The 27,896-nt window shown below is 51.0% G+C and overlaps 1 protein-coding gene across 2 annotated transcripts; it reads left to right on the forward strand.

The window, feature by feature from the left end:
- AP5S1 (adaptor related protein complex 5 subunit sigma 1) lies at positions 1-27,861 on the forward strand. Of its 2 annotated transcripts, XM_083158832.1 has the most exons (4): positions 86-153; positions 11,591-11,748; positions 26,676-26,866; positions 27,146-27,861. In XM_083158832.1, exons 3-4 carry the CDS (start codon positions 26,685-26,687, stop codon positions 27,570-27,572), a joined length of 609 nt encoding a protein of 202 aa, XP_083014958.1. In that variant the 5' UTR covers positions 86-153; positions 11,591-11,748; positions 26,676-26,684; the 3' UTR covers positions 27,573-27,861. The 2 variants fall into 2 exon arrangements, with proteins under 2 accessions (XP_083014656.1, XP_083014958.1); XM_083158530.1 differs by lacking the exon at positions 11,591-11,748 and having other exon boundaries at positions 1-153.
- Positions 27,862-27,896: the final 35 nt, after the last annotated feature.

Below are 27,896 nucleotides of genomic sequence, written 5' to 3' on the forward strand. Positions count from 1 at the left end.
CAAGCAGGAGATCCAGCAGCCGGGCAAGGATCTGCTTTACTGAGGCTGGCCCCGCCCACCTCACCCACAGTGTATATAGTTCCTGCCAGCCGGCTCCTCCCCCACCACATACTGCCGGGTCCCTGCACTTCCGGGAAGGGGCAAAATAGTGCTGTGAGTATTTGGGCAGTGGGGACTGTGTGTATTAATGGGCTGTGGGTTATGGGGAGTGGGGGGGCTGTGTGTAATGGGGAGTGGGAGGGCTGTGTGTAATGGGGAGTGGGAGGGCTGTGTGTAATGGGGAGTGGGAGGGCTGTGTGTGATGGGGAGTGGGAGGGCTGTGTGTGATGGGGAGTGGGAGGCTGTGTGTGATGGGGAGGAGTGGGGGGCTGTGTGTAATGGGGAGGAGTGGGGGGGCTGTGTGTGATGGGGAGTGGGAGGGCTGTGTGTGATGGGGAGTGGGAGGGCTGTGTGTGATGGGGAGTGGGAGGGCTGTGTGTGATGGGGAGTGGGAGGGCTGTGTGTGATGGGGAGTGGGAGGCTGTGTGTGATGGGGAGGAGTGGGGGGCTGTGTGTAATGGGGAGTGGGGGGGCTGTGTGTGATGGGGAGTGGGAGGGCTGTGTGTGATGGGGAGTGGGAGGGCTGTGTGTGATGGGGAGTGGGAGGGCTGTGTGTGATGGGGAGTGGGAGGGCTGTGTGTGATGGGGAGTGGGAGGGCTGTGTGTGATGGGGAGTGGGAGGGCTGTGTGTGATGGGGAGTGGGAGGCTGTGTGTGATGGGGAGTGGGGGGCTGTGTGTGATGGGGAGGAGTGGGAGGGCTGTGTGTGATGGGGAGTGGGAGGGCTGTGTGTGATGGGGAGTGGGAGGGCTGTGTGTGATGGGGAGTGGGAGGCTGTGTGTGATGGGGAGGAGTGGGGGCCTGTGTGTGATGGGGAGGAGTGGGGGGCTGTGTGTGATGGGGAGGAGTGGGGGGCTGTGTGTGATGGGGAGGAGTGGGGGGCTGTGTGTGATGGGGAGGAGTGGGGGGCTGTGTGTGATGGGGAGGAGTGGAGGGCTGTGTGTGATGGGGAGTGGGTAGGGCTGTGTGTGATGGGGAGGAGTGGGTAGGGTTGTGTGTGATGGGGAGTGGGGGGCTGTGTGTGATGGGGAGTGGGGGGCTGTGTGTGATGGGGAGGAGTGAGAGGGCTGTGTGTGATGGGGAGGAGTGAGAGGGCTGTGTGTGATGGGGAGGAGTGAGAGGGCTGTGTGTGATGGGGAGGAGTGAGAGGGCTGTGTGTGATGGGGAGGAGTGAGAGGGCTGTGTGTGATGGGGAGGAGTGAGAGGGCTGTGTGTGATGGGGAGGAGTGGGAGGGCTGTGTGTGATGGGGGGGAGTGGGGGGGCTGTGTGTGGTGGGGGGGCTGTGTGTGATGGGGGGGGGAGTGGGGGGGCTGTGTGTGATGGGGGGGGGGCTGTGTGTGATGGGGAGGAGGGGGGGGCTGTGTGTGATGGGGAGGAGGGGGGCTGTGTGTAATGGGGAGTGGGGGGCTGTGTGTAATGGGGAGTGGGAGGGCTGTGTGTGATGGAGTGGGAGGGCTGTGTGTGATGGGGAGTGGGAGGGCTGTGTGTGATGGGGAGTGGGAGGCTGTGTGTGATGGGGAGGAGTGGGGGCCTGTGTGTGATGGGGAGGAGTGGGGGCCTGTGTGTGATGGGGAGGAGTGGGGGGCTGTGTGTGATGGGGAGGAGTGGGGGCCTGTGTGTGATGGGGAGGAGTGGAGGGCTGTGTGTGATGGGGAGTGGGTAGGGCTGTGTGTGATGGGGAGGAGTGGGGGGCTGTGTGTGATGGGGAGTGGGTAGGGTTGTGTGTGATGGGGAGTGGGTAGGGTTGTGTGTGATGGGGAGTGGGTAGGGTTGTGTGTGATGGGGAGTGGGTAGGGTTGTGTGTGATGGGGAGTGGGTAGGGTTGTGTGTGATGGGGAGTGGGTAGGGTTGTGTGTGATGGGGAGTGGGTAGGGCTGTGTGTGATGGGGAGTGGGGGGGCTGTGTGTGATGGGGAGGAGTGAGAGGGCTGTGTGTGATGGGGAGGAGTGAGAGGGCTGTGTGTGATGGGGAGGAGTGAGAGGGCTGTGTGTGATGGGGAGGAGTGAGAGGGCTGTGTGTGATGGGGAGGAGTGAGAGGGCTGTGTGTGATGGGGAGGAGTGGGAGGGCTGTGTGTGATGGGGGGGCTGTGTGTGATGGGGGGAGTGGGGGGCTGTGTGTGGTGGGGGGGCTGTGTGTGAGTGGGGGGGAGTGGGGGGGCTGTGTGTGATGGGGGGGGGCTGTGTGTGATGGGGGGGGGGCTGTGTGTGATGGGGAGGAGGGGGGGGGCTGTGTGTGATGGGGAGGAGGGGGGCTGTGTGTAATGGGGAGTGGGGGGGCTGTGTGTGATGGGGAGTGGGAGGGCTGTGTGTGATGGGGAGTGGGAGGGCTGTGTGTGATGGGGAGTGGGAGGGCTGTGTGTGATGGGGAGGAGTGGAGGGCTGTGTGTGATGGGGAGTGGGTAGGGTTGTGTGTGATGGGGAGTGGGTAGGGCTGTGTGTGATGGGGAGGAGTGGGGGGGCTGTGTGTGATGGGGAGGAGTGGGGGGGCTGTGTGTGATGGGGAGTGGGGGGGCTGTGTGTGATGGGGAGTGAGAGGGCTGTGTGTGATGGGGAGGAGTGGGAGGGCTGTGTGTGATGGGGAGGAGTGGGAGGGCTGTGTGTGATGGGGAGGAGTGGGAGGGCTGTGTGTGATGGGGAGGAGTGGGAGGGCTGTGTGTGATGGGGAGGAGTGGGGGCCTGTGTGTGATGGGGAGGAGTGGGGGCCTGTGTGTGATGGGGAGGAGTGGGGGCCTGTGTGTGATGGGGAGGAGTGGGGGCCTGTGTGTGATGGGGAGGAGTGAGAGGGCTGTGTGTAATGGGGAGGAGTGGGGGGCTGTGTGTGATGGGGAGGAGTGAGAGGGCTGTGTGTGATGGGGAGGAGTGGGAGGGCTGTGTGTGATGGGGGGGAGTGGGGGGGCTGTGTGTGATGGGGGGGAGTGGGGGGGGCTGTGTGTGATGGGGGGGAGTGGGGGGGGCTGTGTGTGATGGGGGGGCTGTGTGTGATGGGGGGAGTGGGGGGCTGTGTGTGGTGGGGGGGCTGTGTGTGGTGGGGGGGGAGTGGTGGGGCTGTGTGTGATGGGGGGGGGAGTGGGGGGGCTGTGTGTGATGAGGAGGGGGGGGGGGGGGCTGTGTGTGGTGGGGGGGCTGTGTGTGATGGGGGGGGAGTGGTGGGGCTGTGTGTGATGGGGGGGGGAGTGGGGGGGCTGTGTGTGATGAGGAGGGGGGGCTGTGTGTGATGGGGAGGAGGGGGGGGCTGTGTGTGATGGGGAGGAGGGGGGGGGCTGTGTGTGATGGGGAGGGGGGGGGCTGTGTGTGATGAGGAGGGGGGGGGCTGTGTGTGAGGAGGGGGGGGCTGTGTGTGATGGGGAGGAGGGGGGGGGCTGTGTGTGATGGGGAGGAGGGGGGGGGGCTGTGTGTGATGGGGAGGAGGGGGGGCTGTGTGTGATGGGGGGGGGGGCTGTGTGTGATGGGGAGGAGGGGGGGGGGCCTGTGTGTGATGGGGAGGAGGGGGGGGGGCCTGTGTGTGATGGGGAGGAGGGGGGGCCTGTGTGTGATGGGGAGGAGTGGGGGACTGTGTGTGATGGGGAGGAGTGGAGGGCTGTGTGTGATGGGGAGTGGGTAGGGCTGTGTGTGATGGGGAGTGGGTAGGGCTGTGTGTGATGGGGAGGAGTGGAGGGCTGTGTGTGATGGGGAGTGGGGGGGGCTGTGTGTGATGGGGAGTGGGGGGGCTGTGTGTGATGGGGAGTGGGGGGGCTGTGTGTGATGGGGAGTGAGGGGGCTGTGTGTGATGGGGAGTGAGGGGGCTGTGTGTGATGGGGAGGAGTGAGAGGGCTGTGTGTGATGGGGAGGAGTGGGGGGCTGTGTGTAATGGGGAGGAGTGGGAGGGCTGTGTGTGATGGGGGGGAGTGGGGGGGCTGTGTGTGATGGGGGGGAGTGGGGGGGCTGTGTGTGATGGGGGGGAGTGGGGGGGCTGTGTGTGATGGGGGGGCTGTGTGTGATGGGGGGAGTGGGGGGGCTGTGTGTGATGGGGGGGGGGGAGTGGGGGGGCTGTGTGTGATGGGGAGGAGGGGGGGGCTGTGTGTGATGGGGAGGAGGGGGGGGGGGGGGGCTGTGTGTGATGGGGAGGAGGGGGGGGGGCTGTGTGTTATGGGGGAGTGGTGGGGGGGGGGCTGTGTGTGATGGGGAGTGGGAGGGCTGTGTGTGATGGGGAGTGGGTAGGGCTGTGTGTGATGGGGAGTGGGTAGGGCTGTGTGTGATGGGGAGGAGTGGAGGGCTGTGTGTGATGGGGAGTGGGGGGGGCTGTGTGTGATGGGGAGTGGGGGGGCTGTGTGTGATGGGGAGTGGGGGGGCTGTGTGTGATGGGGAGTGAGGGGGCTGTGTGTGATGGGGAGTGAGGGGGCTGTGTGTGATGGGGAGGAGTGAGAGGGCTGTGTGTGATGGGGAGGAGTGGGGGGCTGTGTGTAATGGGGAGGAGTGGGAGGGCTGTGTGTGATGGGGGGGAGTGGGGGGGCTGTGTGTGATGGGGGGGAGTGGGGGGGCTGTGTGTGATGGGGGGGAGTGGGGGGGCTGTGTGTGATGGGGGGGCTGTGTGTGATGGGGGGAGTGGGGGGGCTGTGTGTGATGGGGGGGGGGGAGTGGGGGGGCTGTGTGTGATGGGGAGGAGGGGGGGGCTGTGTGTGATGGGGAGGAGGGGGGGGGGGGGCTGTGTGTGATGGGGAGGAGGGGGGGGGGCTGTGTGTTATGGGGAGTGGTGGGGGGGGGGGCTGTGTGTGATGGGGAGGAGGGGGGGGAGGGCTGTGTGTGATGGGGAGTGGGTAGGGTTGTCATCTCTCCCGGATCTGGTGGCAACCCTCAAGGGGCTTTTTCAGTTTCCGGAATTCGGGTGTTTGAAACAGCCTCCATACACTATCTCTCTCCCCAGTGCGGCAGCGCCGCTGCTGCCCATGCCTTTGTGCTGCCGCCGCCATGGGTTTACTGGGGGAAGATCATGTCAAACAAATATTATTGAATTTTTTGACTGGATGACTAAAATAATAGATCAAGGTGGGGATGTAGATTATCTCAGGGTTGCCTACCCTCCCGGAATGGCCGGGAGTCTCCCGAAAATCTGGTCCCCCTCCCGGCCCCCGGAAGGGTGGGCAGCCCTCCCGGATTCAGGGGGACCCCCCCCCCCCCCGTGCCCCTGATCGCGGCATTTAAATGCCGCAATTCACGGGTCTCAGGAGTGGGCGGAGCTAAAATGACAAAATCGCGTCATTTTAGCACCGCCCCCTCCACAGAGATCCGTGAATTCAGCAGTTTATCATAATGGGGGCGGAGCTTAGTAATCTCGCACTCGAGCCCCGCCCCCCGAGCAGCTGCTGAAACTCTCCGGGCTTCTCCCGGAGAGGAGACTATTAAAGTCGGCAACCCTGGATTATCTAGTAAGGCGTTTGACACTGTCCCACATCACAGACTGTTAAATAAATTTGAAAGCTTGGGACTGGATTCTAAAGGCCCCCATACACTAGGGCGACTTGTCCTAAGGACAAGTCAGCCCCGATTTTCCCCTGAGCTTCCCCGGGGGAACTTGATGTGCCATTTTTTACATGTGATAAATTTGTTCAATTTTATCACATGTAAAACCGGGGAGGAGAGGGGGGGGGGGCTGCAGGAGAGGGTCCGTTGCAGGGGGCGCCGGGGGGGAACGTAGATTTAGCAGCGGCGGGAGCATAGAAAAAAAATCCTATTCAAAATCTGGGCAGCCGCTGATTGGCTGAGCTCTCAGCCAATAAGCGGCCACCCAGTCTTTTGAATAGATTTTTTTTCTATTCTCCCACTCGCCGCAGGGTCCGGTGTAGCGGCGGGAGAGAATCCTATTGAAAAGACTGAGAAGAGAAGGGCAAAGACAGCGTGTGGGGGACAGTGACGGAGAGCCGGGCAGGGGGAGGTGGGAGCTGTCAGTGCTGAGAAAGGGAAAAAAAGCCCATACAATGAGTGGGCAGCCTGTGATTGGCTGAGTGGCTAAGAGAGCGCTCAGCCAATCACAGGCTTCCCATTCATTGTATGGGATTTTTTTGTCCAGCACTGACAGCTCCCGGCTCCCCCTGCCCTGTTTTCCATTACTGCCCCCTCTGTTACTGTCCCCCGCAGCGTCCGCTGCCTCTCTGCCCTACTAGCAGCGTCATCCGCCCCGCAGCGTCCCAGCCACCCTGCTCCCTCCACCTTCACGGAGCACAGCTCCCTGCTCTGGCGTCCCCTGCCCGGCTGCACATAAGATTTAGCAAATCTTCCTGACTCCGATCCGATGCGCACGGGACCACGCATCGGGTCGGACCGGGTGTCTGGACATGCGATTTGGCCTGATTTCACTGCCCGATCCTTCTGAATCGGGACCATAGTGTATGGGAGGCTTTAGATCAGGCATTCCCAACCACGGTCCTCAAGGCACACCAACAGTGCAGGTTTTAGTGATATCCAGGCTTCAGCACAGATGGTTTAATCAGAATCCCTCAGATACTAATTAAGTCACCTGTGCTCAAGCCTGGATATCTACAAAACCTGCACTGTTGGTGTGCCTTGAGGACCGTGGTTGGGAATGCCTGCTTTTGATAGTTGACTGGATAAGATCTTGGTTGCAGGACAGAAAACAGAGAGTTGTAGTAAACGGAGTACAGTCAAAGGAGGGAAAGGTTACAAGTGGAGTACCCCAGGGATCTGTACTTGGACCGGTGCTTTTTTATATCTTTATTGGTGATATTGCAAATGGAATTGAGGGTAAAATGTGCCTTTTTGCAGATGACACAAAGGTATGCAACAGGGTAGACACACCAGGAGGGGTAAAACAAATGATTGAGGATCTAAGTAGATTAGAGAAATGGTCAAGAGCATGGCAACTACAGTTTAATGCCAAAAAATGCAAAATCATGCACTTGGGTTGCAAAAATCCAAAGACTAAATATAGTATATAACTCTTCACACCATCGTAAGGAGCTCTGCCCCCTTAACCTGTGAGCCCCTTTATCTAGGGGTGGGTGTACTGCAAGATGTAGAGGGGGTGGGTGCGATGTTGCCGGCGGTGCATATGGGGGTGCTGCGGGTGGCAGAGGGGTAGGTGCGGTGGTGTTGTATGTGGGGGTGTGGTGGGTGAGGGTCTGGTGCTTAGGAGTGGTGTGGGTGGGAGAGTGGCAGGTGCCGGGATACTGTGTGTGGAATAGCAGGTGCAGGGGTGGGCCATGTGGGTTGGTTAGGTGCGGGGGTGCACCGGTGGACTGAGAGGGTGGGAGCGGGGGAGGTGTATGGGGGAGGAATGGATGCATGGGTACTGCACCTGGGGGATAGGGGTGTGTGGCTGGGTGCGGGTGGTACTGCAGGTTGTGGAGGTCTGGGTTGGGGGAGGTGCCGTGGGAGGGAGCAATAGTACCACGGGTGTGTTATTGGCAGGTGTGGGGTTGCGGCAGGTGGTGAAGAGTGTTTGGTGGTGCGTGAGGGGCAGGTGTGAGTGTGCTGCAGGTAGTAGAGGTGCAGGGTGGGCTGTGTGTGTGGTCTTGTTTTGGTTAGGTGCTTTTGGGGATGGAGGAGCTAGTGCAATGATGGTTTAGTTGGGTGGGTTTGCGGGGGGAGTGGGGTGTGCGTGGGTGACGGTAGGGGTGTGGGTGTGATATGGGATGGGGCGTTGGTGGTTGAGGGTCAGGGTTGGGTGTGCTGTGGGGGGAGGGGTTGTGGGTGGGGTAGGATGCTTGGCAGTGTTGTGGGTGGGGGTAGTGGCAGGTGGGTGGATACTGCGGCTGTCCAGGTGGGTGTTGTAGTGTGTGGTATTTAGGTGAGTGAGGGACAGTTGCGATGCTAGTATGGGTGTGGTAGCTGCGGGTAGTGGCGTGTGTGCATGTTTACTGTGGGTGGGGAATGCATGGGTGTAGATTCAGCAGGGCACAGGCATGTTTGGAGGAGGAAGATTAAGTGCGCTGCTCACCCGAGTTACCTCTTACACTTGTGGAGGCACCGGCAGCAGGAGTCCGCGCTCCTCCTCCGCAGCAGTGAATGGGCAGTCCAGGCTAGAGTTGAGCCAGGCAGGTGGCAGCAGCAGCAGCAGAAGAACCAGCGTCAATAGCAGTGGTGGCAGCCACCGGTAGGCCAGACACCGCGCTGCTTATTCTCCGCCGCAGCAGTCTCCGCAGGGCAGGGAGAGGGCGACAGCAGCAGTGGCAGTTGCGGCAAAGGCGGGAGCTAAGGGCCGGGTCAGGCACCAGGACAGGTCTGAGGGAGGGCGCAGCAGGCCATAGTGTGCAGAATGGGGACACTCCGGGAGCTGTAGCCGGTGGGCCGCACATGATGCCGGCAGCTCTGACCTGTCCATCTTGTGCTCCCTGGACACGCCCCTGATGGGTGAGAGGGCACGGGTGCGGTGATGTCATAGGAGCTCCGGCGGCTTCCCGTTGAGAGTATGTATGTAAAAAGAATGTATATCTCATATATTTAGCCTATTTTTATGTGTGCAGCTATAATGTGTGTAGAATATGTATATGGGGGGCTGCTTCAGGTGCTTAATCTGTGACTGTGTGTATAACTCCGCCCAGCGTTATAGATTGAGTGACAGACCTGGCTAAATATAGAAGAGATGGCACTATAATGGAAACTACTGAGGAAGAGAGTGATCTAGGTGTCACTATTTCAGGGGACTTAAAGGCAGGTAGGCAATGTAACAAAGCAATGAAGAAGGCAAGTCAGATGCTTGGTTGCATAGGGTGAGGTATCAGCAGTAGAAAGAAAGAAGTAATAATGCCACTGTATAGGTCATTGGTACGACCTCACCTAGAGTATTGTGTTCAGTTCTGGAGGCCATATCTCCAGAAGGATATAAATACATTAGAGACTGTACAAAGAAGAGCAACTAAAATGGTGCATGGCCTACATCACAAAACGTACCAGGAAAGACTAAAAGATCTTAACATGTATAGTTTGGAGCAGAGAAGGGGCGACATGTTTACGGGAGTAGGGGTGTAGGCGGGCATATTTGGAAAAGGACGAGTGCGTGCGCTATGGGGATCACTGTAACATCGGAGTCTTAATATCGCATAATGGAGCTGTTTTAATGCTATTTTGGCTTAAGGATGGTGAATTCAAAGGCCGTCATTCCATAGGAGGCAGCCGTCATTCCGCATCATTCTGCATGTAACATATGTGTAATGGTCTTAGCAAGATGTGTACTAAAAATATAGTTCATAGGTGTAATAATTTCAGAAATATTCATATAAATTACATTTTTGCTCATTATATTCAATTGGCATTCCTTTTCAGCAGACCAGACTGTCATTCCACTGTCCTACCTTTTAGTATGTCCCAAGGGGGGGACATGATAGAAACTTTCAAATATATCAGGGGTTATAACAAGGTACAGGTGGGAGACATTCTTCACAGGAAGAGGAGCAGCAGAACACGAGGACATGCACTGACACTGGGGGGAGGAAGGTACAGGTGGGAGACATTAGTCACAGGAAGAGGAGCAGCAGAACACGAGGACACGCACTGACACTAGGGTGAGGAAGGTACAGGTGGGAGACATTAATCACAGGAAGAGGAGCAACAGAACACGAGGACACGCACTGACACTAGGGGGAGGAAGGTACAGGTGGGAGACATTAATCACAGGAAGAGGAGCAACAGAACACGAGGACGTGCACTGACACTAGGGGGAGGAAGGTACAGGTGGGAGACATTAGTCACAGGAAGAGGAGCAGCAGAACACGAGGACATGCACTGACACTAGAGGGAGGAAGGTACAGGTGGGAGACATTAGTCACAGGAAGAGGAGCAGCAGAACACGAGGACATGCACTGACACTAGGGGGAGGAAGGTACAGGTGGGAGACATTCTTCACAGGAAGAGGAGCAGCAGAACACGAGGACATGCACTGACACTAGGGGGAGGAAGGTACAGGTGGGAGACATTCTTCACAGGAAGAGGAGCAGCAGAACACGAGGACATGCACTGACACTAGGGGGAGGAAGGTACAGGTGGGAGACATTCTTCACAGGAAAAGGAGCAGCAGAACACGAGGACGTGCACTGACACTAGGGGGAGGAAGACAGGTGGGAGACGTTAGTCACAGGAAGAGGAGCAGCAGAACACGAGGACAGGCACTGACACTAGAGGGAGGAAGGTACAGGTGGGAGACATTCTTCACAGGAAGAGGAGCAGCAGAACACGAGGACATGCACTGACACTAGAGGGAGGAAGGTAGGTACAGGTGGGAGACATTCCTCACAGGAAGAGGAGCAGCAGAACACGAGGACATGGACTGACACTAGAGGGAGGAAGGTACAGGTGGGAGACATTTTTCACAGGAAGAGGAGCAGCAGAACACAAGGACATGCACCGACACTAGAGGGAGGAAGGTACAGGTGGGAGACATTAGTCACAGGAAGAGGAGCAACAGAACACGAGGACATGCACTGACATGAGAGGTAGGAAGATTCAGGGGAAAGCTGAGGAAGAATTACTTCACAGAAAGAGTAGTAGATAAGAGAAATAGTCTCCCATCAGAGGTGGAAGACTTAAATACAGTAGTACAATTTAAACATGCTTGGGATAGGCATATTGATATCCTTACAAAAAAATAAGGATCAAATATGGTTTGAGGTAACATGTTTAATAAAGGGGGCAGACTAGATGGGCCAAGTGGTTCTTATCTGCCGTCACATTCTATGGCTCCATATTTGCTTTAATTTCTCTCAACATACTGGGCTAATTGATTTTTTTAATGTTTTATTCTTTTTGAAGACAAACACAGGTTTGGGGGGGATAACATCCTTTATTAGGTAATCTGATTTCAAAATGTTGTAATTTTTGGTGATAATCTTTTTAATAATGGTAGACTGACTATTGTTTTGGGATTATACATAGCTTGAGTGTCCCACCCCAGGTTCTGGGTGTCTTTTTAGTTTGTGAAATTAGTAATTGATCCCTATCTCCTCATAGGCCTTTGTTTAGTAAGTGTTTAGGATAACCGCTTTGTTGGAATGAAAGGATCATCTTCTCAAATGTGGCAAATTTGGTGCAATTCCTATAGAGGCGTAGCAATTGCTCCTTAGGAATTCCTTTTTTTTCCACGGCAAATAGTGTGTGCGCTATTGAAGTGGCGGTATGAATTTGACCCAACTTCCTTGGTGAAATTGGAAGTAACGATAGAATCTCTTATAGCGCCGAGAGTCAGATCCAGAGAAGAGGTCCAGCTTTAATGAAAAGTGTTCGAATTGATTAACAAAACATTGTGCTGATGAATGATCCCCTTCCCAAAGACCAATAGATCATCTATGTAGCGGCCATAGAGGACCAGTCTCGTGCCAAAACTGCTCTCCCAAATGAGCTGCTGTTCTACTTTGCCCATATATAAATTGGCGTAACTTGGCACAAATTTGGTCCCCATGGCTGTACCCATCACCTGTAGGTAGTATGTGTTCTCAAACAAAAAATAATTGTGACAGAAAATATAAGAAATGGAGTCAGTGATAAATTGTTGGTTTCTCTCCCCCAGGAGAGATGGTTTTTATACCGATCTCATGTGGGATATATGAATAAAAATTGGTGACATCAAGTGTCAGAAATGAATAAGTATCCATCCGCTTTTATCAACTGTAAAAAATGAATGGAATCCTTAAAGTGAGACCTGAGGATAGAGACATAGGGTTGTAGGTAAGTGTCAACATAAAAAGATAATTTAGAAGAAAGTGATTGAATCCCAGAAATAATAGGTCTCCCGGGAGGTGCAGTGAGAGTTTTGGGTAAGTGGTAGTAGATGGGTCTAAGAGGGTGTTCACCATAAAGAAAGTGGACCTCTTCTCTGGAGATGACCCCGTCTTGTTCAGCATCTCTCAGGAGTTCAAAAATTATTTGTCTAAAATCCCTAGTGGGATCTTTCTCCAAGGCAGTAGGTATATTTTAATTGCCCATTAGCCTCCAGAAAGTAATCATATCTGTCATGCACTACAAGGCCCCCTCCTTTATCCACCTCTCGTATTATAGTGGAGGTGTCTTTTGTGAGATCCTTCAAGGCACGTTTCTCGCTTTGACTTAGATTGGTTTTAATTTTGCTCTTGCCTGGTCTAGGACCAGTTGTCTTGCAAAGATCCTCAAAATCCTTTAGTGTTGTCTTATAAAAAGACTCAACACTTGGTATAACCCCTCATTTGAATGGGAGGTATACTCGAGATTGGAAACTCAGAGTAGAAATAAGCGCCCTGTGGGGTGTGTTGCTAAGCTGCTCCTACTTGAGGGGTGTAAAGCCCTCTTGTGGATACAAAAGTGGGAAAAAAAGGTGGAGCGCTAAGTGGATCAATTGGATATCACAATTTTAATATGTATAAAATGCTATTTAAAAAACAAGCAATTGTGACAAGACAATAATAGTATGTCAGTAACAAAAAAACAACAATAATAAAAAATTACATATATAATAAATAGGACAAGGAAGACAATACTTATGTCTCTGCGTAGCTGCCTTTGTGACCCTTGGAATAGGGGGGAGTCTTTTTTTCTCTCCGGATAGTGCACTACCGATTTGGTGGTTGGCAAGCTGCCGTCCTAGATGGTGATAGGAGACGCTGGAGGATGGTCTGGTTCCCAAGAATTAGGGTCCTCACTAGGTTGCGCTGATCCCAGTAGTGGATGAAAAACTGTGGTCAATTTTCTCGCTGGAGGAAGATCTGTAATCCTCCAGCGTCTCCTATCACCATCTAGGACGGCAGCTTGCCAACCACCAAATCGGTAGTGCACTATCCGGAGAGAAAAAAAGACTCCCCCCTATTCCAAGGGTCACAAAGGCAGCTACGCAGAGACATAAGTATTGTCTTCCTTGTCCTATTTATTATAACCCCTCATTTAAATCATTTTTGCTAATATCTCAAGAGGGCTTCTGGGTGAGAGAGGGAGTATGTGAGCGGCAGCAGTTATGTGTAGATGGGCTATTTAAAACTTTTGATCAGTTAAAAACAGAGTTTGTTCTCTCTAACACAGCTCTCTTGATATCTGCAATTGAGATGGGTATCACGGGCCCAGTTTGGTAGGGCATTGCTGGGCATCACGGGCCCAGTTTGGGAGGGCATTGCTGGGCATCACGGGCCCAGTTTGGGAGGGCATTGCTGGGCATCACGGGCCCAGTTTGGGAGGGCATTGCTGGGCATCACGGGCCCAGTTTGGGAGGGCATTGCTGGGCATCACGGGACCAGTTTGGGAGGGCATTGCTGGGCATCACGGGACCAGTTTGGGAGGGCATTGCTGGGCATCACGGGACCAGTTTGGGAGGGCATTGCTGGGCGTCACAGCATCTCCGATCAAAACTCTTATCCTAACATTAAACATAAAAACAGAAAGACAAATCTCTAAAATATACAGTACACTTAATATACATATAGACTTGCAGATATTTGACCAACTGAAAGGCAAATGGGAATATAACTTGCGAGCAATGGAATCAAATATTAAGCTCTATTAAATATACTACCTCATCTATCAAACATCAGCAAATACATTTCTATGTCCTACATCATGCATGTCCAACGTTGGCCCTCCAGATGTTATGAAACTACACATCCCAGCATGCTTTGCCACAGTTTTGCTATTAGAGAATGCTAAAACTATTGCAAAGCATGCTGGGATGTGTAGTTTCAAAACATCTGGAGGGCCAACGTTGGACATGCCTGTCCTACATAGTCCCTACATAGTCGTACTCCGGTGAATTTAAGGACACGCTCTTCCTGCCCAAGTGTGGAGCAGAGAATGCTGATTTCCTGCAAATGTGGTGGCTTTGCCCACCAATATATGAGTTTTGGGATGATTTCTGGAGAGATATAGCTTATACAGAGCCCACCCTTCCAGCAATGACACCCTATTTGTGCTTATTTGGATTGGATCTAGAAGAAACCTATCCCCATCAATCTATCGATACGTACTATGCCTTACAAGTCTCGCTAAGGTGTTGATGGCTAGAAAATGGGCTACTTGTTTCTGCGCCCACGATTTTCATCTTATGCCATTGTATCGATCGCATCGCATACTTTGTTAAATGCACCCCCATTGTTAACGCCACCCCCACTATCCACGCCAACCTGAAGTGTGGCGAGCGCAGCAGTACGCGTCCTCTGACCTTTTCATACCCTCACTATCCGCACCGAGTCCGTAGTGTGGGCGAGCGCAGCGAGCCCTGCAAGGGGACACAGACGCACGACGCCGTGAAAGTACACAAGTACCATGGAATCTGTTATCGATAGGAGTGATAGTAGCTACTATAAATAAATAAACTAGAAATGCAAGAGGGAACAATAGAAAGTAGGATTTGATAGATGGACAGTCCCTTATTTATATATCTATATATCACTAATGGAATTTCACTTTCTAGTATATATGCTACATTCGCTTATATATAAGAGAATTATAGATTCTTCTTTCTTTATCTGGGCTTCGGCCTCTTTTTGGCATCCCAGATGTAGAGGACTTGTTCTGGGGTTTTCTAAGGTCTCCTTTCTAAAAAAAAATAAAAAATTCCTCTGGTATTCTGTCTTGGTCTCTAAACTCTTAGTTTTGGGACGTGCTTCCATCGATTGGATGGTAAGTATCCCATTCTCTTCCCTGGCTTTGTGCATATGTCTTGAATACCCTTGTTGGGAGAGGGGTGGGTCTCACGGGATCTGCGGGAACCAGAGTGGACCCTCTTGTCTCCCCGAAGGCCCATGGAACCTCTCCTGGGACCGATTCATCCTGTAAGATGATGCGTTTTGGGACAGTGTTCTACCTCTTTAGGTGATAGATCTCATTTTCCTTTTATCTGTATATGTTGTGACTGTACCCAGTGGCAAACGCAGGATTTTCAGAAGGGGGTTTCCAGAGGGGCGGAGCAAAGCACGGAGATGGATACTTAGGTGACCCAGTATATGCCGGGTCAGTTAAAGTATTATAGATAGACCAAATGTATATAAATAATTATATATATATACACACACACACACACATTCAGGGGCGTCAACAGCATTGTATGACCCCTGGGCATAGCAATGTATTGGGGCCCCTACCGATCCTCCAGCGGTAGGGGTGGCGGAAGATTTGATGTCCTGCGGGTGGTAGGGGGTATTATATCAACCGCTCAGCATGTAGGGCCTGGATCAGTAAGGGGGCATTGGGCTGAATGAAGGGGCTCTGATATATAACTTCCAGGGTGGTAGATGATGTTTAATATGCAGAGGAGGGGTGTATAGTGGAGTGGGCTCATTATTCATAATTTTCTGGTGGGAGGACAGCTTGCTTGACTGCAGATATCTCCAGTTCCCAGAAATAGATTTCTTAGATTGGAATGGAAAACCTAGAGAATCCCACCTACCAAATGGTATTGGGGACTAGGGGATGAGAGTTCAGGAGGCAGAGCAATCTGCCAATGAGTATATAAAACTACATACCAGGTGTGTGGAGCTGGAGCAGTAACCAGCTGCTGGAGGGCTGATATCTCTGGTTCTGGGCACAGTAGAGACAAGCTTCTAGTGTCCATCAAAGGGGGAGAGTCCCAGCTTTTGGAATATACCCTCAGAAAAATGCTAAGTCAGACAGAACCTGAAATATCTGACTGGGAAGAGCAATTAACAAGCTTGGATGGGGACCACTGCTTTGAAGTCAGATATCTCCGGTTCCCAAGGGCCGATTTTTACAATTCTTATATCCATGGAAAGAGGGGACCCTCAGCTTTCAGCTGAGGGTCCTTAGACTTCTGGGGGGGTTTCTGGGTACTGCGCTACTGGTACCACTTCTGTAATCCTCCAAATCCCTTTTGTATTTTTTACCCTTCATTTCAATAAGGGATTCCTTGTATCTTGAAACTCTATCGTTAGTTGGTTTGTCTCGCTCTCTTTATATTCACGAGTGTGTTTATGTGTATCCAATCTTTGCTTAAATTGTTCAGTTTCCTTCTCGTTTCTCCGTCTGATGTCCTATACCCATTAACAACCCTCATTAGCTCTAGCGAGCACCTATCTAGGGTTTTATCCCAATCCTTTTGTACTTCAGAGTCTGGCGCAAAGATTGAAGCCTCAATCCCCTGGGCACCATGTCTTTCTCAAGGTACCTCTGGAGATTGACACTGTCTATCCAATGTTTCACTTCGGATTTCAATAAATTCTCCAACTGGGCAAAATTATCCCTTAATTCAGGGGGGGGGGGTGTTCACTCTCCACATTAGGTAAGTCCCATTTGGAAAATAAATTCTGTCTCCTGCTCATATGATCCTTGAAATTGGCAAAGCAGCTCATGTGCAGTCCCACAAAAACTATGTGAAAAAAGACGCCAGCCGGCGCCATCACGGACTCCTTCGCAATTGCAAGAAAAAAGGAAACCAGTTATCAAAAGGTTGGGGCGCAATCAATATGAGGTGCTTGGCCAAGCTGCAGTGTGAATAAGAGGTTGTCACAGCCCTACAGGTAAACAAAAACCAGACTATATACCGCGCTAGAACAATGGTTTACTAAAATGAATTAAATTATGTGTTGCCAATTAGATGTGAGAGACATTTTAATAAAATACCTATAGACTTAGATACATAACAATAACAACATGGGCAATATGCCTGGGGGAGCAGTTTTGGTGTGAGTCTGGTCCTCTCTGACTGCTACATAGGTGATCTATTCATTATTTGGGAAGGGGATCATTCATCAGCACAATGTTTTGTTAATCACCTTAATTCTAACACTTTTCATTAAAGCTGGACCTCTTCTCTGGATTTGACTCTCGAAGCTATAGGAGATAAGGAATTCCTAAGGGAAATTGCTCCATCTCTATAGGAATTGCACCGAATTTGCCACAAGTGTATCTTCTACTACTTTTCATTCGCAATTGCGCACACATTCGCAGTGTAACACCCTGGGGGTCTGGGTGGGCTCAAACACAACAAGTGAGCATCCTTTTTCTACATTTGCAGAGAGGTAAGGGCGATCCAACCCCAGACCCAATAATCAAACTGGTTTTTAAATATAAGCATCCATCCATTAATCTATATACTGGTTACCAGCCCATCAAAATGAAGGAACAACACGGTAAATGTATTCAATTGGGCTCCCATCTTAATAAAAAAAATGGAATGTCGAGAGGCCTTACTTACTAAAATTAAAAGGCTGGAACTAATACAGAAGTCCTCATTAACCCCCGACATTGTGACGGAACTACAGGAAGCAAGATCATCATTAAATAACTTATTGAACCAGGTCACAGATGGCCTAGAGATCTCTAACCTATATAAAAGAAATGAAGGATTCCTCTGGTGCATTGCATGTCACTGACCACAAGATGGCAGAGATCTTCCATAAATACTATACGGATCTCTATCATTTGTCATCCCGTCGATCCCCTTGTGTGCACATGAGAATGCAGTAAAGACATATTTAGTGGTGACAGGATTTCCTGCTTTCCCTGATAATGTAATGTCAGTCCTGGAGGAACCTTTCACCAGAGGGAGCTGTTGGCTGCCCTAAAGACTTCCCCATCTGGCAAAAGTCCAGGCCCCGATGGCTTCCCAATAACGTATTACAAAGTGTTTCAAGATCAACCCCTCCCTCTTCTCAGTGCCGGTAACACAGTTACCCTTGAGTACCCACCCAGTCCTTGGAAGCCCATATTACCATCATACACGAAAGAAGGCAAGGACTCCTCCTTGCCGTCCAGCTACTAGCCCATATCCCTGCTAAACGTGGATGTTAAGTTATATGCCAAATTGTTGGCAAACCGCTTAACCCCACTGGGACCAAGGATGATTTATCCCGATCAGGTTGGTTTTATCCATGGGAGATAGGCAAGAGATAACATCATAAGCGTTATTGACTTGGTGGCACATGCCCAGTCGATCAAGACCCCTGTGATGCCCCTTTCCACGGATGCAGAAAAGGCCATCGATCATATAGACTGGGTGTTCATGGAGGCGACATTGGGATGCCTGGGCCTAGGGGAAATTTTCTTGTTCGTTATCGCTCTCCCACAGCTCAGGTCAGAGTTAATGGCTTACTCTCCAACCCAATAGCCGGAACCAGACAAGGATGCCCACTGTCACTGTTGATATTTGTTCTATGCAAGGGTGTAACTACCATAGGTGCAACTGCTATGGGGCCCAGAGCTGAAGGGGGCCCATCTTTGCTGTCTAAGTAATATGTTTTACATACATTTATCACCATTGGGGGCCCTTACAAACTTTTGCTATGGGTCCTACAAATATCTAATTAAGCCCCTGGTTCTATGTATGGAAGCTCTGGCTAGAGCCATCAGAATGAATCCAGATATCACCGGGTTGTCAGTCGGTAATACAGAGTACCACTTAGATTTATTCGCTGACGAGATTTATTCGCTGACGACCTCCTGGCGGTTATTACAAACCCTGCGGTGTCCCTGCCGCCCCCGGCCTCTCTGGCGACTGCCCAACCTTTTGATGGAATTCTCCCATGTTGGAACAATTTCGAATTTTAAGATAAACTACACTAAATCCACGGCTCTAAATATTTCTCTCCTAGTTGTCTTAGTCTCATCACTGAGCCCCATGTTCCCATTTGCATGGCATCCAACCCACATTAAATACTTGGGTATTCTTATCCCCTTCTCCCTACAAACGACAGTGACTCTTATCCATAGTCCCCTGTTACAAATGCTATGCAGAGAAATGACACAATGGCTCACGCAGAAATTCTGGGCCGTATGAATTTTGTAAAAAAAATAAATGAATATACTATCCAGACTATTATACCTCTTTCAGACTATCCCCCCCCCCCTTCCCCAGTTCTCAGCAGATACTCACATGATAATTAGTCGATTCATATGGGGCAGCAGGAGACCCAGATTCAAACATTGCTACTTGTTCCGCAGATGATTTCAGGGAGGCCAACAGTTACCCATGATATCAGCTTATCACCAGGCTACGATCTTGCATAGAATCCTGGACTGGTCCAGAGCTGACATGTACTTGAAACAGTGGGTGGATTTGGAAAGCTGGTCCTCTGGGTTATGTCTTCAGGTGGTTCCTGACCATCAGCCGTTCTACACATGTGAAGGTTGGACCCACACTGGCTCTCTGGAGATCTATGCGTTACAAACTGGGTCTCTCTTCCCCGAATTCCCTGCTGCTCCTGTTTCTTAACAATCCAAGGTTCCCATCGGGCACTACGGGACAGGTGTCCTCTAGATGGCGACTAGCGGGCCTGAGAGGGGAGGATTAATTCCTTTAGAGAATTAAGTGCAGGTACTGATGTTCCTTCCACAGACTTCTGGTTTTACATCCAGCTGCGCCACTTTATTCCTTCACAGAGGACAAATGCTGCACTGGTAAGATACCCCACGCCCTTTGTGTTTCCATTCCTCAGAACCGTTCGTCTTATCAGCTATTTACAAGTTTATAATTCATAGTTCTACCATGGACATTCATTCCTTTTGTAAAGCTTGGGACTCCGATCTCTCCCCCCGGGGGAGACCTAGACATTGGAAGAAGCATTGTGACACCTGGAGGTAGTGGAAACAGAATACAAACTGTTTGCTATGTGGTATCGGTGCCCCCCTCTCCTGCATACGTTTTCCCCTCAGGCTCCCCCCTCTGTTGGTGATGCGCCGTGGACCGGGGAACCCTTCTACAGATATGGTGGGACTGCACCCTGATTACGGCTTTCTGGAATAAGGTTATTCCAATTTCTTCTTTAATACTGGGGTTCTAAACCCACATTAATCTTGACTTCTGGTTACTATCCCATACTGCTATCGCTCTATTAAAATACAAGCAATCCCTCCTTAACAATGCAGCGAGAGCACATTGGTGGTCTCCAGATCCTCCCACGGAATGGTTCCAGAAATTAGAGTTCTATAGAGCCATGGAAGACACATATTAGTCATCATTAGAACTGACCTGGCCACCTGGCTCAACCACTACCACCTACAATGGCCATATACCAATAGATTCCCCATAACTCTGACTGCCAGAGAGAGTGTTAGCTACCAACCACAACTGATTGGACTTTCCTTCTCTCATGCCCAAAACTCCACCTCCCCTCCTTTCCGGACTCTATCCTCCCACCTTCTATCTCCTTTGTCCTCCATACGACTAATGTTTCAATGCATTATGTTGTAAGCGCTCCATCAGATGTTATTCACAAAATCTACAGTATCTATGGTTAAAGGAAAATGATTGTCCTCACTGTATTGCTGCAAATATGATCACATTCTGGTCCGCATAGCGTTACATGTGAAGTGTCTGCAATGGTTTTATTTTTCTCTGAAAAACCAAAATAAAGAGAAAGTATATATATATATATATAATGACGGAACAACACAACCGGAATGTTCCATTTTCCACCACTAGTAGCCGCCAATGTGCAAATTACTTGAATTCCCTCTACAGAGGTGAGGAGCAGTGTATAGATTTTAAAACTGAAAAAGCTTTATTGAAATAATGATACATTTCTACAATGTGATTATTCTGATAGTGCTATAGAATGGGTATTGCGGGGGCACCGATTCCCCACATGTAGCAGCAGTAGGCACTGCCAGGGCTATACACCGCCCTCCCCTCTGCCAGGGCTGTGCCGCGCCCTCCCCTCTGCCAGGGCTGTGCCGCGCCCTCCCCTCTGCCAGGGCTATACACTGCCCTCCCCTCTGCCAGGGCTATGCAGCGCCCTCCCCTGGAGGGTTAATAAAAGGACCTTTATCTTCAGCATGTCGAGTGCCGCCTTCTTCCTGCATGTATGTATGTGTGTTTGTATGTGTATATATATGTATGTATGTATGTATGTATGTATGTATGTGTGTGTGTATATATGTATGTATGTGTGTGTGTGTGTGTGTGTGTGTATATATATATATAATGCGCTACCGTCACACCCAAAGCGCATAGCGCGCACCTTACATAACCGGTATCATTCCCACCAAACCATTTGTTTCTCTTTCAATGGTCCTGGTGACACAGCTCAACACTGGGATGTAGGAGGGTCCGTAGGAGCCAGGCACCTATCCTAAAGCTTTAGAGGGTAGGCTCCTCCCCTACTGCATCCCTGGACTCTTCAGTTCGTGTTAGGTGCCCACTGGAGTGGGTGCTATTCTAAAGGGCTGCAGGAGCAGCCGAAGAATTAGAGTAGTTAGGGGATTTTTATTGTTTTATTAACTTTTACCCTAGCTAGGTAGGCACAGTGTGAGGATTCTCATAGTGAATCCTCACACTGCTTGCGCAGCAGGAGCTGACAGAAGCGCGTCCTGTCAGCTCACTGTGCACAGGGGAGACACTGTCTGGTCTCTCTGTGCAGCGCTTATAGCCTTTTCTAAAAGGCTGCCTGGGCTCCGGAGTATCCTGAAACCGGCTCCACATTTAGGTGGGGATCATGGGGGACAGGCGCTCCGTGATGGCGGCGGCCATTTTATGCGGAGCTTACACGCTGAGCTCCTAGATGAGAGGACAGCAGCGTTGTGACAGGCATGTTCCAAGTGATCCCCAGTGAGGGGGAGACACTGGAACTAGGAAATCCTACCTGAGGAGCGGCTGGCTGGGGGTGGTTGGCGCCAAAAGGTCACGGACCCCGCAGCAGCAGGGACCTGTGGTCTCTTCCTTCACTCTGACTTTGGCGCCTTTCAGAACGCTTGCAGCGGAGCTGAGCTGGCTTACTGATCCTGGCAGAGTGACTTGGATTTCCTGGGCATCGCTTCCCCGCAGTTGAAACCAACAGACAGATAAGTGATTGGGTGCATTGCCTCTGTATAAACGCTTGTACATTGTTTGCACTGTGTATACTGATAGATATACATTTATCACTTGCATCATGTCTGAGCATCAGGCTGTGGTTTTGGGGGAGGGAGCCCTTAGTGCACTGAGCGCGTGCAATGTTTGCACACAAAAGTTTGTCCCTGAGCAGATGGCCAAGGGGGGCTTATGTATTACTTGCGCTGATGTGAGACCCATGGGCAGTGAACCCCATAGGGCAGAGCAGATGGAACCTGCGTGGGCCAGGGCCCTAGGCAGGTCAGTTAACGCTTTGGTGCAGCTTTTGGACAGGCAGAGTGATGGGCTGGTAGAATCACAGAGACCTATGCCATCATCTCAGCAGTCGTCTGGCTCCTTGCCTCTTACCCAGGCAGATCCTGCGCTGATTCAGGTGATGCAGGATACTGCTAAAGGGATCAACAGGTTCAGTGAAATGCTGGACAAAATGGATGATGTGGCAGGGACCCCAAGAAGGTCTTATGCTTTAACTACGGTGGTAGATGAGGAGGAAGGAGAGTATACTGACATCCCCTGGGATCAGGGTGATGATGTGGAAGAGAACTCTGCTGCTGGTATAGAGGATCTCATTGTAGCTGTGAAGCAGGCTTTAAAGCTGTCTGTGGAGGATAAGACTCCTGTTAAAGGTGTTTTTAAGCGACAGCGGAAGGAGGCTGTTACTTTTCCTTCAGATGAGGGGTTACAGGAATTGTTAGAAGGGGCTTGGAAAACTCCTGATAAGAGGCTACAGATGCCTAAGTGATTCCTTAGTCTGTACCCCATGCCAGAGTCTCATGCGGAGCTCTGGGAAAAGGTCCCAGTTGTGGACGCTTCAGTGGCACGTTTGTCCAAGGCTACTGTATTACCAGTACAGGGCGGTGCAGCTTTTAAAGATTCTGTGGATAAAAAGCTGGAGGGAAACCTCAAAGCTATCTTTGAAGGGGTGGGGTTTACCTTACGCCCCCTTATTGCTTCAGCCTGGGTTTCTAAGGCCATGATAGAGTGGGCTGGTGAATTATGCACCATGCTGCAGGCTGACCCTGGTGCATTACTGCTTGCAGAAAAGATTAAGGCAGCTGCAGAATATGCAGTGGAAGCAGAGGAGGAAGCTATTAAAATGGCAACCAGAGTGTCCACAGTCTCCATTAATGCCAGGAGAGTGCTTTGGCTAAAAGCCTGGGAAGCAGACAATGAGTCCAAGAAGGCTCTGGAAACATTAGCCTTCAAAGGAAAGGTACTTTTTGGTACCGAATTAGAGGAGATTATAAAGCAGGCCACGGGCGGCAAAAGTACATTCCTGCCGGCCTCCTCAGCAAAGCAGACGTCCAGATTTTCTGCTTTTAAGCCGTCCTTTCGGCCCTCCCCTAGAGGTGGTGCGTCCTTTCGAGGACAGTCTTTCAGGGGAAGGTTTCAGTCCTCTAGAGGCAAGACACAAAAGTCAAAATTTGGCTCTTTTCACAAGAAGCCTGCCACAAAGGGAGAGGATAAACCCTCTGCATGACTGTCAGGGGCTTCGCCCGACAGTGACAAAAGTGGGGGGGCGTCTCACACTCTTCAGGGACGCTTGGGCTTCTCTAGGCCAGGATGCCTGGGTGTTAGATATTATAACACAGGGTTACAAAATCCCTTGCAGAGGGCCGCCTCCGAAGAGGTTCATCCCCACATCCTTACCAAAGGAGGCACGGCTTCGTACAGCTCTTGTGAGAGCAGCTCACTCCCTTTTGGAAAAAGGGGTGGTTACACCAGTCCCCAGGGCAGAGTGGAAGAAAGGCTTTTACTCCACGCTGTTCCTGGTGCCCAAACCAGACGGGTCTTTCAGACCAATACTAAATTTGAAGTCCCTAAATGTTCATTTATGGGTAGACCATTTCAAAATGGAGTCCCTACGGTCAGTACTCCTGAGTCTGGACCAGGGAGAATTTTTGGCGTCCATGGATGTCCAGGACGCATATTTGCACGTTCCTATACACCCGGAGCATCAGACCTTGTTGAGGTTTGCCATAGGAGACCTGCATTTACAATTCCGGGCGTTACCCTTTGGGCTAGCAACCGCGCCAAGGGTATTCACAAAGATAATGTCAGTAATGGCGGCGGTGCTGAGGCTCAGGGGAATCACAGTAATACCCTATTTGGACGATCTCCTGTTCAAAGCAGAGTCAGCAGCCATGCTGCAGAGTCACTTGGCAGAGGCCATCAGTTTTTTGCAGGCTCACGGCTGGATTTTAAATTTGCAAAAATCTCAGTTGGTACCGTCACAAAGGCTCCAATTCTTGGGAGTCATACTGGACACCCATCTTCATCGGGTATTCCTCCCGGAGGTAAAGGCCAGGGATCTGGTCACCCTAGTCCAGGAGATTCTCAGGGCTCAGAGCATTTCAGTATGGAGGTGCCTCAAGCTCCTGGGGAAGATGGTGGCGTCATTCGAGACGCTTCAATTTGCCAGGTTCCACTCTCGGAGGTTCCAATGGAACATTTTGTCAGCCTGGTCAGGAAACACTTTGACCATGAAATCCGAGATGATAGTGCTGTCTTCGGACACCCGAGAATCCTTGAAATGGTGGACAGAAGTAGATTCCCTTCAGTGGGGTCGGTCATTACAGACCTGGGACTGGTTGATAGTAACTACCGACGCCAGTCTCAGGGGCTGGGGGGCAATAGTCCTGGATCTCAGGCTTCAGGGCCTGTGGACGGCAGAGGAATCAGCGTTACCAATCAACATCTTGGAGCTGAGAGCTGTATGGAAAGTGATTTCCTTGGCGGGAGACAGGTTACAGAACCTCCCTTTGAGGATTCAGACCGACAATGCCACAGCTGTGGCGTATCTGAATCACCAGGGAGGTACACGCAGCAGATTGGCCATGTGGGAGGTGTCCAGAATCTTCCTATGGGCGGAACAGAATGTTCCAGCTGTATCGGCTATATTCATTCCAGGAATAGAGAATATAGAAGCCGACTTCCTGAGCAGGGAGGAGCTCAAGGAAGGGGAATGGAGCTTACACCCTCAGGTGTTTCACCAAATCACTTCGATGTGGGGAACTCCGGATGTGGACCTGATGGCATCCAGGGTCAACCGTCAAGTGCCCAGGTTCTATGCCAGAACAAGGGATCCACTAGCGGAGGCAGTGGATGCCATGACTATTCACTGGCAGGGAGATCTCCTTTATGCATTCCCACCAGTACCAATGTTACCGAGACTTCTGAAGAAAATACAGGGGCAGAAGGTTCCAGTGATCTTAGTGGCCCCAGATTGGCCAAGGAGGTCCTGGTACTCGAGGCTTCAGAGGTTGTCTGTGGACTCATGGCGTCTACCTCTGAGACCAGACCTTCTAAGACAAGGCCCATTCAATCACCTGGATTCAGATCGATTGATTTTGACGGCCTGGCTATTGAAACCACCATTTTGAAAAGAAAAGGGTTTTCTGAGGCAGTAGTACAGACGATGATAAAAGCCAGAAAAGCTGTATCTTCGGCAAATTATTATAGAGTCTGGAAGACTTACATTCGATGGTGTGAGAGAAGAAAGGCTCATACATCTCATTTTAAGCTATCAAGAATGATGGAATTCTTACAAGATGGTTTTTCATCGGGCCTAAGCCTTCAGTCACTGAAGGTGCAGATTTCGGCCTTGTCCATCTATTTCCAGAAAAAGATAGCCATTTTGCCGGAAATTCAAACCTTTTTACAAGGAGTATCCAGGTTGAAACCTCCATACAAGCAACCAGTAGCTCCTTGGGATCTATCACTGGTTTTGGAATGCCTTCAAAAGGCACCTTTTGAACCTTTAAGGTCGGCTGACTTTAAGTTTCTCACGTGGAAGCTAGTGTTTTTGTTAGCAGTAGCATCTGCTAAAAGAGTTTCAGAATTGGGAGCTTTGTCATGTAAATCTCCCTTCTTAATTTTTCATGATGACAGGGCTGTTTTAAGAACAGTGCCTCAGTTTTTACCGAAGGTGGTATCTACCTTCCATTTAAATCAGGAGATAGTTCTACCTGTGTTTCAACCCCCAGAGGGTTCTAAGAAAAGGGACAAGTTGAGAACTTTGGATGTTGTGCGTGCCTTACGCATATATGTGGACAGAGTGAAGAGTGTCAGGAAGACTGACACATTGTTGGTATTGTATGACGTACACAAAATTGGTTGGCCTGCATCTAAGCAGACTATTGCTAGGTGGTTGCGGTCTGTGATAGCCTTTGCATACACCAAAGTGGGTAGACCAGTACCGGCCAAAATAAATGCGCATACCACCAGGTCAGTTGCCACCTCTTGGGCGGTTCGACATGGGGCCACAGCTGAGCAGGTTTGCAGAGCTGCCACTTGGTCATCTGTTCACACATTTGCCAAATTCTATAGATTCCATGAGTTTGCGTCGGAGGACGCATCATTCGGGCGAGCAGTGCTGAGAGCTGCAGACCTGAGCGTACCCTCCCAAAGGACCGGCTCTGGAACGTCCCAGTGTTGAGCTGTGTCACCAGGACCATTGAAAGAGAAAAAGGGATTTTTGTAAGAACTTACCGTTCGAATCCCTTTCTCTGATATGGTCCTGGTGACACAGCGATCCCTCCCTTACGCTCAGTAAGTATGCCAGAAGTTTCATGATGTTCATGTTAAAATGGTTAAAAGTTAACAGTTTTCTGTTGTAAAATGTGCATATAATATGTGCAGGCGTTTGTACTGAGTTAATGTATTCCAGTGGCTTTGAAAGTTTGAACTGAAGAGTCCAGGGATGCAGTAGGGGAGGAGCCTACCCTCTAAAGCTTTAGGATAGGTGCCTGGCTCCTTCGGACCCTCCTACATCCCAGTGTTGAGCTGTGTCACCAGGACCATATCAGAGAAAGGGATTCGAACGGTAAGTTCTTACAAAAATCCCTTTTTCCAGAGCGATACCATGGTCTATGGGTTCATTATCCACACAGTGGGGACGGGCCCAGACGGGAGCCCCAAGCCGTGCCGGGTCCTCTACTCCCGAGTCTTCCATTGTGATCTGATGGATGAGAAGCTGTGGTCGGGGGAAGATGAGCTGGACAAGGAGATGGTGAGAAGAAAGGATCAGATCAGTGTTGTAGCCAGGTGAGGGCCCAAAGCCACGGGTCGCAGCCTTTGTCCCATCACATTAATGCCGGGTGTAAGACTGAGACTCTGACTGTGATCAATGGAGCACAAACCCCATCTAGAGTCTGGCGTTCTTGTATGTTCTGCAGTGTGGCTTGATACAGGGAGAAGGGGCGGGGCTGACAACTGGAGCTGGTTGTCACAGAGCATTTATTGAAGCGTTATCTCTGTAGATTGGGGTTCTAGTATATGTTTATTCCTTTGCCACAGAGACATGACTCCAGCTCTCTCTTGCAGGCAGGCGGAGACCATGTGCCAGCTGAGACGTCAGGTATCTGGGAGGCCAACCAGCGACTTTGTTGTCCATTCATCAGATGAAGCGGTCTCTCTCCAGGAGGAGGATGTTGGGGTGTTTGGGCTGTCTGCGGGGGACCCCTTCTCTCAGGAGATGGCCGTCCTATGGGTTGGGGTGTACTCTCTCGGCTTCTCCCTGATCTGTGATCCCCAGGACAATGTTGCCTTGGCTGAGAGCACCCTGAGGATGGTGGTGAAGTATCTGGTGGACTCTCTGAAGCTCCTGACTCACAGCAGCAACGCCATCCTCCGAGCAGACAAGATCCAGATGGCTCTGGACAAGTTTATTCCTCAGGGGCAGCTGCTTTTCCTCAACCACCAGGCGGTGCAGGTGCTGGAGAAGGAGCTGAGTGGTGCAATGACGATGTAGAGACTCCAGCTCATTACTGTACTCTCTCCTGTCAGACTCCCCCCACAGAGGTCCACACAAAGCCCAGGACTTTGCAGGTTCTATCCTGTCAGTAAATGCCGAGGTCGTGGTACCAGCTTACAGTGTGTTCTAGCAGCGCCCAAATCAGATTGTAAATACTACTTTATTGCCATAATGCCTGCACATGCCGTAGCGCTGCACAGATGTCTCACCTGTCACACAGGAGCTTGCAGTCTATCCCAGGTGCAGAAAAAAATATCATGTTCAACTAAAAAATGTAAAACCTAAATGTTTCGTTTTTTTCAATGCTCAAAGGATTATTAG

Source organism: Crinia signifera, chromosome 1 (assembly GCF_055691185.1).
Source record: "Crinia signifera chromosome 1, ASM5569118v1, whole genome shotgun sequence".
Taxonomy (NCBI): domain Eukaryota; kingdom Metazoa; phylum Chordata; class Amphibia; order Anura; family Myobatrachidae; genus Crinia; species Crinia signifera.

Coding starts and splice junctions, on each gene's coding strand:
- AP5S1 (XM_083158530.1), top strand. CDS start 26,685: ATGGTCTATGGGTTCATTATCCACACAGTGGGGACGGGCCCAGACGGG. Junction 26,867..27,145: donor CAGATCAGTGTTGTAGCCAG/GTGAGGGCCCAA, acceptor TCTCTCTTGCAG/GCAGGCGGAGACCATGTGCC.